This window comes from Anolis carolinensis, chromosome 4, assembly GCF_035594765.1.
Source record: "Anolis carolinensis isolate JA03-04 chromosome 4, rAnoCar3.1.pri, whole genome shotgun sequence".
Lineage (NCBI taxonomy): Eukaryota > Metazoa > Chordata > Lepidosauria > Squamata > Dactyloidae > Anolis > Anolis carolinensis.
In genome coordinates this window covers 61,556,735-61,570,751 of record NC_085844.1, presented here as the reverse complement: position 1 = coordinate 61,570,751, position 14,017 = coordinate 61,556,735, and the positions used below count along the sequence as shown (strand labels likewise).

General features: G+C 37.1%; 1 protein-coding gene across 1 annotated transcript in view; it reads right to left on the bottom strand.

Moving 5' to 3' along the window:
- mtcl1 (microtubule crosslinking factor 1) overlaps nucleotides 1-14,017 on the bottom strand; it is a 127,697-nt gene that overhangs the window by 49,170 nt on the left and 64,510 nt on the right. Inside the window, 1 exon segment of the mRNA XM_008118167.3 lies at nucleotides 6,506-6,565. Within this exon segment, the coding sequence (XP_008116374.2) occupies nucleotides 6,506-6,565 (60 nt within the window).

Here is a 14,017-nt window from a genome sequence, read left to right as displayed (position 1 = left end):
AGAATTGTAGGCCTATACATATATACTCAAAGGTATCTAGATCAATTTCTGACTGGTTTTAGGCCTGGTAGCTTAGGTGGATGGCCTGCAGAGGAAGCAGTGCAGGTGAAATTTGGCCCTGTTCTTTTTGTTGGATGTCTTGGCAGCTTTTGATTATTTCAACCATGGTTGAAGTTGCCTCTCTGAAAAAGGAGTTTGGAGGCATATAAAACCTTCCGCACGATCTTTTCCCTTAGTTTCTTCCCCCTGGATCACTGTTATGTATAAGCAAAATTTCAATAAAAATTATTAAAAAAAAACATGGCAGCAGGGTTTTAATTAGTTTTAATATTTAATATGCTAACTTTGTAAATTCTTTAATCACTTTTTAAACAATTCTTCTTACATTTATGTTTTTATTAACTTTGGATGAGCTCTCTCTATCAGCTCCAGCTCCATGCGGGGACATGAGAGAAGCCTCCCACAAGGATGGTAAAAACATCAAAACATCCAGGCGTCCCCTGGGCAACGTTCTTGCAGACGGCCAATTCTCTCACACCAGAAGCAACTCAGGTTGCTCCTGACATGAAAAAAAAAGTTTTCAGATATGTTCTTAGCCACTTTGAGTCCAATTACTAGGAGAAAATAGGGACAAAAATGAATATATATACCCACACAGAGTATATACATATGTGCATGAGTTTGGTTATTTTCTAAACTAGCTGAAGATGCTTTGGATCTGCATAACATTCTGTGACACTTTATTAATATAATGCAGTACTAACATACAAGGCATCTTGGTTTCACAGAGAACAGAATGAAAGAATACTTCATTCTACTTCAAGGCAAATGTATATATCCCCAGAGTTAATATTAATACAAACATCCATCTACTAAAAAATAAAATAGTATACATTAAGCCCTGTGGTGAAAAATAACATGTCTTATTCAAAAAGCTTATCTCATTGGCATGAAATTCTAGTGGGGACTAAACAGAAAGGAAAGCCAAGTCTAGGTTTCAAACTGACAAACATTTCCTTAATATTTTATTTCAGGAACCATTTGCTTCTATTATCCTTCACTAGATTTATTGAGATATTACCCCAGGAGAGCATTTTTATCAGGAAAATCATCTTTAAAAGATACAAAAGGAAAAGCCAGATTCATCTGAAATTGCTGACAAAATAAGTCTACCAAAGACTATTTTTGTTAAAACATTTCATTATGTAAATAGTTTTCAATCCTTTTTTCACTTTATGTAGATTTTGTTGATTAAGGGGTTTTTTTTGAAAAGGAAGAAAACTTATTTTTCAAAAAATCAAGGGAAATTATATGATTAAGAATGAACACATGCACATAATCCTAATACTTCTTCAGTATATGAGACCAAACATGTACAGCCATATGCATTGGAAAGAGAAATAATGTATACATAGAATTAAAATACATTTATACAAGCAGTCTACATAGATAGCAGAACGATGTCCAACAACTGTAATGATAGTGCTATTGTGAAATAGGTTATACAGATAATGCAATAATATAAGTTCAGTGAAACAGAAAAGAATTCAAAGATGACAAATAACAAGAAGGATTAAACCTTTTATATTAAGGGTTCTGTTCCTCTTTCAAAATGTGGATGTGGGAGCGAAGACTACCTACTATGATTAGGAGACACACCCAATTCCTCTCTCTCAGCACTGCCATTTTCTTGCCCAGGCATTCAAAAAAAAAAAAAGGTCATTCTAGACATGGCTAAAAACCCAGAACTAGCCGAGTTAAAAGGGGCGTGTGTGGTTAACTGATATTTAGCCAAAGTGCAGGCGGAATCAGGTTAACAGCTGAAAGGTTCTAATTGCTTTCCACTTCTGCTTTCCTTGTGTCTGTAGCTCCATGTTTTGACAACCCGATCAGTTGATCAGCTGTTCCGGGTTTTTAAAATATGCATGTGTGCTGAAGCAGTCCACACAGGGGAAAGGGAAGGGAAGCACATGTTTTGCATGACTGCAGAATTATATAGTCAAGCAAAGATGTGCATTTTTCGGGCAGAATCGGGTTTTAAGCACACCTTTTTAACTCATGCTCTCTGAAACTCTTTGAAACTATAATATTAAGCAGATCTTGAATTAACAATTGGATGAAGAGAGAGACAAGAAATCTGTGTGTGTTTACATTAAGATATGTGAATATGCGCATATGAGGTCCAGGACATAATGGAGTGAATTTTTTTAAAAAAAGAATTCCTCCAGATGTCCCCTATCTGCCCTCCATCTTGATCTGCTTCAAAGGAAGGGGGTCCATTGGTCAGGTCTGTTTGTGGAACTGCTGTCAGGTCCTGGGATTTTTTGCCCCCTTTTAAACCCGCATTTTGGTGGTCTGGAAATAATAATAATAACTTTATTTTTATACCCCGCCTCTATCTCCCCAAAGGGGACTCAGGGCGGCTTACATGGGGCCAAGCCCGAATAAAAACAATAGCAATATAAAACACAACAATAGACAAAAAACATGCACAATTATAGAAATTTAAACATTAGCCAGTAAAAACAAATGACAAGAGCTAATAAAAACATGGATTAAAATGGAGAGGTTGTAAAAGTAGACTGGGTAAGGTGCACCATATAAATATAAATATAAACACCCTAATCCATAGATTCAAGTTGAAAAGGGTAGCAGAGGTCAGTTTTCTCCTCTGCATACTGTAACCCAACTCAAAACAAGCAGGTATATAAAAGATGTATTGCTAAAGGTCATTCAGATTCCCTACCTATGTCAGCAAGGATTGCACTTTAAAAGAATAGTCATAACAAAGCCCCTTTGAGGATAAGATTGAAACCTAAAGATAATGTCGTACATGAACAAACATGTCAGATAATCTAGTATTTTGAATTACTACAAAAATGGCATGTAACAATGTGTTTGTGAGGCAGAAGACTAGGAAGGAGATTAAGGGAGGGGAGAATGAAAAAGAGGGAAAGAGATGCATTAAGGGAAACATATGACAAAAACCTACATGGCAATATCCATTAACAGAATCAAAACATGTTCAGTGCCATACATTTTAGTTTAATTACAATTATGGCTGTCATATGACAACCTAGTTGATATCTCGGTAGGTTTAATTTACTATATGCTATATATATTTTCTAACATCCATTTTCTTTGTCTGGCATCTTCAATGTTAAATAAACATACATTCATTATCAAGTGACATGCTAATTAAGCACACAGAAGCCAGCTCTGCTAGCAAATCAGATCTATTAAATGCTAAGCAGAAGAAAAATAATTGACCAATAATGCAAAATATGCAAATAAAAGTTTCATGCACTGGCTACATTAAAATTTAAAAGCAGCTTATTTCTTACAAGATAAATCAATAATTAGAACCAGGCCCTAAAGGGACATATATTTGCCACAACTTTTTATTGCTTAGATATCTAAAACACCCTTTACCTGTGGAATCCAGTTGTTATTACATCCTCTGCACATTTGTTTTTAGTTCAAATTCTTCTATCTATACAATTGTTCAGACAAAATATCTGCATATGATCAACATATGAGTGAGAACATACTATCTCACCTTCCAACTGCTTCATATTGAATGCATCATTTACACAAATTCTATGCACATGCTGTTGACAATGTATCAACTCTTTATTTTGAAGCATTTTCCTTTTAAAGAAATATGGATTAGAAACAAATAAGCCTGCTTGATAAAAAAGCACTTAATATAAAAAATAGGCTTGCAGTGCAAAAGCTATGATGAGACTGAGAGCTTAATCACATTCCAAACCGTATAGCAATATATCTGACCAATAAGTACATCCCAAAAAGAGAAAGGGATGAGAGCCAACTGTTATCACCTCTTCAATGATCTTGGCCAGGCAGAATGTGGCTATGCCCTTACTGGATTGTAACTGGATGAAATGGCAGCATAGCTAGTGCCCAGGAAATTGGGCTGGTGCCAACCTTCCTACCTTGCACTGAAGAAAAAGTTTTCTTTGTGTCCTGACTGCTGCTTGGCATTTTCCAAGAAGCTCCATTCTGCAACTCTGCTGAACAGAAACTTGTTTTTTTCAATACCACTAAATGCAGAAAAGGAACGTCTAACATTTTTTTTCTTTTCATCATACTGAAATCCACTTTTTAAAAACAACAACGATGCTTCTAATATTTGTGAACTTAAACACTATGAACACTCTAAGGAACAAAGTTATCTCCAAATTTGAATACAGAAACACAGGGTTAGATCCAGATATTGTTCCTCCTCAAATGGATGATAATTCTCTCTCAAAGAGCAAATAAAGATTCACAGAAGCTTTCTGTGAAGGATGGTGGAGATTGTGTTTCCTCTCTCAAATCTCTCCTCCCTCCGCGCACCGCATCCCAATGCTTTCATCAGCAACTCCCAAACATCAATGTTTTAAACCTCCCATCAGCTAAGGACAGCATATAAAACAATGGGATGTGAAATCCATAAATATCTAGACAACTTGAAGTAAATTATGTTCAGTAGATCCTGAGAACAGAATAAAGTGTCTCTTGAAAAGGACTGCATGCTACTGGAAGAACATTACACGAACAAGGATCTTCTAACTTCAATTAATGTACAATTAATGATGCTAGGCTGTCTCTAGACTTAGACCAGGTATACTGAACTAAATGAGACTTAAGGGAATCATGACTGCTGTAAAACACTATTGTGTATGAGGTTGGAGGTATGATACTTCAGGACTCTGGCAGAAGCATGAGTGGCCTCAACCCAGGACAGGGGATCGATGGGTTTGCATATGGTCCATGGCCAGTTTGCTCACTTTAGTTTAGTCCTATGTTTATGGCCAGTTTCAGCTTCCAGTTCACTACAGCCAATGTACATGATATTTTGAAAAGCAGTACCAGGATACAGCAACAGTAATCTACCAGATGGTTTTGGACTTTCATCATCACTCTCTGTATAGCCCATGGTGAGTGAAGATGAAAACTGAAGTCCAACAATATGAGGAAGAACACAATTCTGTCATTACATCTGACTTATTGCAATCCCATCATGATCTTTTGTAGCCAAAAATTATGGGGAAAAAAGACAATTTACCATTGCCCTTCTCTAAGGCCGAGAGAATATAACATGACCAGCATCATCCAAAGATTTTCTATGGCTGAGCAGGGATTCAAACACTGGTCTCCCAGGATCCTAGTCCAATACATAAGCTATAATGCCACACTGACTCTCTAATGTTGAATGAAGGGTATGCTTAAATGCCCCCCCCCCCCCCTCCCATGGTGAATGTTGGCAAAATGCAATGGGATATCTGTCTTCATTGGTGAACGCTGACCATCTGGTATTTCTATCATTTACAATGTTGCAATAGATTTTGGCTACAATCCAGATATACTTTGAGTCATCATGTTTTTTCCCCCCATCTTGGTAATCTGGTGACATTTCTCACTCTTGTCAGCTTTCTCAGACCACCTCATGCAGCTGATGAAGTGGGTAATTTTCCTAGAGCCTGACCAGACTTGAATTTTACCAACATACAAAGAAATTGTAGTTATGAAGTATGTAGGGATTCTATGCATCTCATCCCCTACCTACATTTCTACCATAAAAAATAACATCTGATCATATCTTAAGAAGTTTCCATCCATAGTTACCCTGTTATGGTATTATACACCCCATATCTCTATTTTATAGTATGCATATTAAAGAACTCAATTAGTAGAATATGACCAAGAGAACCAGGCATCATTTTACACAGTAAGATGTCAGATAATAGTGAAACCTATGGAAATGGGGGAACTTCTGGTCCAAGAATACCACAGAATCATGAGAAGACCTAGAAAATGTTTACAGAGGACATATTTTGTCAGAATTGTATGAATAAAACTGCTGATACCTGTCTTGCAAATAATAGCTTTCCAACAAACCTTCTCAGAGCAAAACTCCAATCCACATACCCAATCTATTTAGCAATTACTGGTATTAAAACACGGATGAGGGGTCCAATCACATTATAGAGCGCTTGGGCTGGGGGGGGGGGGGGGTCCAAACCATTTTTCCTGAAGGAAATCACACTTAAAAACCAAGTAACATGCAGCCATGAATCAGATTTAAAAACCTCTTTAAAATGCTGTGATCACATGCTGTTCATTTTAAAAATAATGCCTCAGATTCTGAGAGAATAACACATTATGTGTTGTTTTAGTATGTCGACTGCATTTGGTGCCAAGGGGCTCATTAACACAAAAGCCTTGGCACGAAGGATAAATTTAGTTAATGTCCCTGAGCTCTACCTGTTCCAAATACTGTCAGGAAAAAAAGTTGGTTTTATTTTTCTTACGTTTCTGCTCTTGCCTACATACATGGTCAAGGAGATTTAAAATGCAAAAGACATGTAGTTTATCAAATTCCAAGTAACACTCTAGCATCACAACTAACATCTGAGGTGTCTTGCTAACTAAGAATATTCATTTGCCCTCTCAATGTCTGAGTAATACTGCAGTATGTCCAAATGCTTGCAGACAGTACCTGAGCAAATGCCTTCTTTTCTTTATGAATATCCCTGCTGCCTCTTCTCTTCAGGGAGCTCTGCAAAATAAAGAATTAATAGTTCATTAATAAAAATCAGCACGTAAATTGGTATGGGTTACGAAGAATTCTTCAAAGTAATCCAGTGAATGCAGTGAAAAGTAATAGTGTTTTGACATCGCCATGAAACCCAATGTCAGTGTGTGTGGACTTAAAAATAACGAAATCTTTTTAATTCTAATGATATTAAACAGAAAGTCTATGTGCTGCTTGTCTATGTGCTACCTAAAACAATAAGAAGGACTGGATCATTTTCTCAAATAAAAACAGTTGAGAAGGGAGGTGAAAGACTGAATTGAGATGGTATCATGAACCAGCCTTCACCAAATTTCCCAGATGTTTTGAACGGCAGCACAGTAGATGCTAGCTGTGGACAACCTAAAATGATTTCCCAACACACAACATGAATTGTAGGTAGGAGAATGCTGTTATAGAGCATAAGAACAATTTTGCATAGACGTTGCATACAGTGTTGAAAGCTTGGGGAAGAACGTCTGAAAAAATTAGAATTATTTCCCAATCACATTAATTTTTTTTCAATAGAAACTTTAGTGACTGTAGTGAAAAAAGGCTTCAACAATATATGTTCTTGGGAGACACTGGAGCTCCTCATTGCTTGTAACAACATACTATTAACATGGTATTAAACACTATGTCCAAATATAAAGTCTTTAGATTACAAAAACAAGATATATATGCTTAAGTATTGTTGGGCGTAGCTGTTCACAGCTTTGTCTTTATATTCACAATCTTGTTTGCATACATTTAAACCTTTTATATTTATACATTTCAAAAATATGTCAAATAAAACATGTTTATGTGCTAATTTTGTACACCATGTTGCCAAAGTAATAAATGCACGTGGGTTTGATATACAAAAATACATTGCACACATTTAAATATCTGTTTTTCACTTTTTCTCCAAAACTTCAAAACATTTTGCATCATTAGTGTTGAAATAGGAAGGGGAATTATCAAAAAGAGAGCATAATGCAGGTTCTCAAAAAGATTAACAGGTTTCAACAATATAGTGAACATACAGCAACCTTCTGTAATTCAGTTGTTTTGGATTAAAGATCCATTAGCCCCAGCCAGCAATGGTCTGAGTCCCAGAGGGCCCCAGAGTAGGAGAGGCTGCTTTCAATGATTAACTTGGATAACTCTCATTGAACCCAATGGGATTATGGCTAAGAAGACGTGTCGAACTGCATGGTGAGCAGTCTGTTTTTGTGCACCGGTATGGTTTTCCTTAGACATTTAGCTATCAGATTGAATGATTCTAAGACTGACAGAAACATATAATTATAAATATGAATAAATAAACACTAAAAATATTGAATTTTTGAAAGGTCTCCGCAAAAACTAGTTTAATATTAAATTTATTTCAGTCTGTTGAACTGGGATTACTTTAGCTGCACAAATGCAGAAGATTATAATTAATCCCCTTTTACCTGTGTTCAGAACATCATAGCTATTTACAGTTCATTCACTCATATTCAGTAACATATGCTGAAGATACTCTACAATTTATTTTTGGCTTTTGCATGTTCAGAATTTTAATCTGCTTGTAAGATTACTGTGATTTGTTATTGCTTCTATGTGCCAACACTGATCTAAGTGAAGCCTTCTCTCAATAGTACTGTGCTATTTAGGAACATAACATTGTACTACTGTAACATAAAATCCTATGTAGGCCACAGCTGGGATTTATTCTAGAGTGACCATTCATATACTTCTTGGCTGTCATAGATAAAACACTCACAGTAAATATTATGCTTTGTTTAATATGAGGTGCAAGCCTTCATCGTTTTGAAGTTTCTGAGTCAAGATAAGCAAGGCAGACGTTCTATACCTTGGTTCAGTCATTAATCAAAATGCAGTGTAAAAAAACAAAAACAAACAAAATACATTGTAAAAAAATCCAAGGAAGAAGTGGACCATACTTCTGAATTATAGCAGTCTGGTATCACGTTAACTGCTATTATGGCACAATGCTATAGAATCCTGGGATTTATAGATTTGTGATATATTTTGCCTTCTCTGTAAGTGAGCATTGGTGCCAGAACAAAGTACAAATCCCAGAATTTTAGAGCTTTGAGTCATGGCAGTTAAAGTGGTGTCAAACTGCAATTCTGCAGTGTGGCTACAATAGGACATGGAATGGTAGCCACGAAGCCACTAGATAAGATCTTGAAGTGTTATATAAGAGGTTATATGGACACCAGAAACCGCCAAACAAACAAAATAAATGGGCCCTCAGAGTAAATCATGCTCAAATAGTCACTAGGAACCAAAATGACTAAACTGAGAATACAGTATTTTATTTTCCACATACTATGAGATGATATGGCTCAATAAGAGAAACATAAAACATTAAAGTGGAAGGCAATAGGAAAAGAGGAAATTGCATCTCAGATGGATTGATTCAATAAAGGAAGCCATAGTACTGAGTTTGTAAGCCCTGAGCAGGACATTTGATGATGATTGGAGCTCTTGGAGGTCTCTCAGTTATAGGGATTTACTAAGTAAAAGCTGACTCAATAGCAAATAACAACAAACAATAAAATTTCTGTCCAGGATGCTGAGTGAAAATGCAGGTCTGAAGATTTCACATAATAATATTAATAACTATAACTATAACTCACTCTCTCTCTCTCTCTCTCTCTCTCTCTCTCTCTCTCTCTCTCTATCTATATATATATATACACACACACACACACACACACACACACACACACACACACACATACATATACAGTGTTCCCTTTCTACTTTGTGGTTCACTTATTGTGGATTCGCTGTTTTACGGTTTTTCAATAAACTCTAAATTATAAAAAATTACAATTTACAGCCTAAGGAAAGGAGGAAGGAGAAGCCAAAGGGAGAGAAAATGAGCCCAAGTGGCAATGATAGGAGAAGGAGGTGATTTATCAACACACAATTGGTTGATAAAGACTTAAAATAGAATATAACTACTAAAATAATATATAAATATTAAAATAAATATAGTGTCTCTACTTCACAAATTTTCACTTATTGCAGGTGGTCCTGGAATGTAACCCCCGCGATAAGTGAGGGAACATTTTTCTCTCCCTTTGGCTTCTCTGTCTATCTATCTATCTATCTATCTATCTATCTATCTATCTATCTATCTATCTATATATCTTTAATAGCCTGGGGTTAAGGGTAGGGTTTTTTTTTTAACAATCTGTTGGTTGATATAATTTCTAGCACTCTTTTTCAGAGGTTTGCATCTGACTTACTAGTTAAAAGCATGGGATAGAGAATTTTGGAGTTAAACCATTTCTTCCTACATGGGTGAATGAATAATTTAATTGATATTCTCTCTGCTGCCAGACATCCTTGAAAATATACAGCTTCTGAAGATATCTGATGGGTGTGAGTCAACAGTGACAGGGTTGGTGGCTCACTCTGTCTCCATATAAGGGTGGAGGAGAGCCATGCAAGCATCAGACAGTCAATACCTTCCATAGCCCTCTCCTGGCCCCTCTCACCCATTCCTCCCATGACACTGAAAAGGCGAGTGGAAAGGCAAGTATTGAGAAGGCAATCATCTTACTGCCTGTGTCCCGATAGCTGGTTCACAGCAGTGCAGACATTAGCCTTGTGCATTGCAATGATCCTCCTCACTAGACTATCCCACCAGCCCCTTTGGCTTATGGTGAACAGGGGGAAAATGGGTCTAAGGCAGGCATGTAGCTGGGGGGGGGGGTTTGAGGAGCTTCAGCCTCCCCCCCCCCAAATTCTCAGGCTGGTCCGCGAGGCCTTACTGGTATTATTTAAACTGTTATGTTTATTCATATCATGATCTGACCACCATGCTCAATATATCCCATATGGATGGGGGTATTGGGATAATGATACAAAAGGTTTGCTAGGGTAGATCCTCTCTCATGCAGACTCACCCCCCCCCCCCCCGAATCAAAATCCCACCCCCCCCCCCCACGAATCAATATCCTGGCTACGGGCCTGGTCTAAGGCAGTCGTTCTCAACCTGTGGGTCCCCAGATGTTTTGGCCTTCAAATCTCAGGAATCCTAACAACTGGTAAACTAGCTGGGATTTCTGAGAGTTATAGGCCAAAAACACCTGGGGACCTACAAATTGAGAACCACTGGTCTAGGGTAAGAGTATTCCTCAAATCTATTTGAGGACTGCAGGACAACTGAAAAATAGTCTGAAGAAGGATTGTCTTCATCAGACTTTCGGACCCTCAAAGCGTCTCCTTCCCCCCAAGTATTTGAATATTCTTTCCATAGACACCAGTTTGAACACCACAATTGTTAATGTATGGTGTTTGTGCAGGTACAAATATCAAAATCAGTACTTGAAGCATCATTAAGCATGTCTGCATAAGGTTAATACACAATGTGTGTTCAAGGGAAACCAAGCAATCCCTTCTTTACTGCTGCACAGGAAGTCCAGCAGTGTAGTATAGCTACAACTCTTCACTGGCTGCAAATGTTTCAGTACACCTACACCTGATTAGATTCATTGGGGTCAGCCTGCCTAAAATCAGAAAATAAACATTAAATGCTGATGCCCACAATTTAACAAGCCTCCTACTGAACAAAATTCCACCACTGTCGATTTTTATTCTCTTCGGGGACATCACTGTAGAATAAATGTTGTTGGACACCACTTCAACTGCCATGGCTCAATGCTATGGAACCCTGGGATCTATAATTTGGTGAGGCACCAACACTCTTTGGCAAGCCAAAAGTCTTGTATAACTACATCTCTCATGATTCCAAAGCACTGAGCCATACCAGTTAAAGTGATGCCAAATTGCATTAATTCTATAGCTTGGATGCACACTTGGTTGGCAAAATAAAATACAAATGGAATCAAAATAAGAAATGTCGTAGGAGATTTTCCGAGACAATATTTTCAAGATAGATTTCAATACATATTCATGTTTAACATGACAATGGTTGTGAGTTAGGTGACAGAACTAAAGGACAGCATTAGATAAACGGATAAATCAAGATCTCAACAAGAATGAAGATCTAGAGATTGTCCTGTTCTTTCCAATTCAACCTTGAAAAGTACCAGTCTCTCCATAATAAAAAAAATTGTCAGTTTTAGGAATGGCACTTATAAGTTTTTACCTTACAATAAACATATCAAAGACCACTTCAAATTGTAAACCCACCAGTTACAGACACTACATCACTCACATTTCTTACACAGCCAGTTTGAACAAGAGTCGATTTCAAACAATCCTAAGAATCATTAGTCATTGTCCGCAAGACTTCGTCTATATACAATTCGATTACAAGTCCAAAATGAAAGTTCAGGGGATTTTTTACAAGTAAATGATATTACCTATACTTCTTACAAAATATATAAAAATGGTGATGCCTAGTATTTGAGGTTTTCAGCTTTCTGTACTCCAGAGTATAATTTTATAAACAGAATGTCTAGGTATGGCTATGATAGGAAAAAACACTCTCAGGCTGGTCCCTCTACTCACAATCCCTTCCATAATAAAAATTTGCTTACCATATCGAAGAGTACTACAATTTTACTTCCCATGTTTATTTACACTGTAGAAAAAAGGTAGTATATCGCCATTTTAACTGCCATGGCCTAATGCAATGGAATCATGGGCTTTATAGTTTTACAAGTTTTACAAGTTTTACAAGTCAAGGTGTGGTGGTGTTTCACCATGCTACAATCCTAGAATTTCACAGAATCGAGACATGGAATTTAATGTGGTATCAAACTGCATTCCTTCTACAGTGTAGAGCTAATCCCAATCTGCCTGACCCAGAATAGCTTTTGGGTCCAAGTGCTGTCCATAGGCTTCCCTTTCCTTGTCTCTCAGGTCTACTCTCTCTTAAAAGCTCACTCTCCTTTGTATTGCATATTTTATGTAGCTGCAGCTGCTATGACATCTCTGTAGCTGCTACAGCTGCCTCCTACAGGTGGAAACACAAGGTATCTCTCTTTGATGTCATCCATAGTCACTTCCACCTCCTGCTTTCTACAACAAGCCCTTTTCAACAAGGTCAGGATCATGTCACACTGACAGCCCTGCCCTGTTTTGCTACAAGAAATTATAGACACTTGTTACATTTTTATCCTTAAGAATGCAATTTTTGGGAATGGCAATACCTATTTTAGCATGTTGCCAATAGCTTTGACAATATTCCTAAATCTTTACTTCCTTACCTAAAACATAGTAAGGATGGAAAGAACATTAAAAATATTTGGAAAATGCTAGAAAAAATTATTCAAAATTATTGTCAAGAAAACTTGTTGAGTAACATCCTGGATTGACAAGCTTCTTTGCAGTTTGGAACATGTTCTACACAAAAAAATCCCATGGTTATATTATCCAGAAAATAGCTTTTATTTGCACAAAAGTAATACTTCTATGCAGACTTCTCGTAGCCTGTGGAAGGCTTTCTTTTCAGGGCTATGTTTTGTTGCACCTTCAACACTACTGATGCGTAACGCACATTGAAGCACTCCCAAGTCCCTTGATATATCTAGCCAATCCATCTTTGCTAGAATTCTCCAGCAAAGAAGGGCAAGCGATCAAGAAGACATACAGAATTCTTGTTATTGACATTCCAAATCTCTCATTGTCAACTGCTAGCTTCATAACAAAATGTAGTAGCGGAAAATTTACCAGGCAAACATACCTCCATTTACCTTTTAATTTCTATCCCATGTTGTGCCTGGAATTTTGATCACTTAGGTCAATTTTTGACAGTTACAGCTTTGCTAGCCCCAAATGCATGATAAGAAAGATGTGGCCCATCTGACCAGTAGATTTATTTTTTCGAAGCAATTATTCCAAGAAGGTTTGACAGATAACCTATATACTTCCCATATCCCCAAAGCAAGAATCTGTGGATGATCTAGTGCCAATCATAAACCTTTTTAAAAAGTTAATATCAGGTTTAATGGGAAATTATCAATTCCGTTACTGGAGATTTGAATTATGGCTCATAAGGATTCTACTGCGTTTGCTGCAAATTATCCATGTTGGCAAGCTGCAAATTTTATCTAGGAGATAGCTGCAATCTCCCTCCCCCCCCCCCCCCCCATATCTTGAAATGTCAAGGACAATATATTATGCTGAAGTATCTATGTAGATTGTAATACATAACTGAAGATCAGCATAAGAGTAATTTCATCATTATCTACTTTCAGCTGGCCTGAAGGCAGGAGCCCCGATAAAGCTGGGTTAGAAATAAATGATCCATATCTACCCTTATTCTGATCCAATCCTTGCATTATTAGTCTATAAATGTTATCCATTTAATAATCTGCACGAGCAGCCAAAGTGAAGACACATTTACAAATTTTATAAGCACCACAGTCTAGCATTCAGAATATAAAGTGCATTAAAAGTTGTTAAGTAAAACTCTGTGAAATTTAATACATGCTCTTTCTTGGATTCTCCCATAGCATAAGC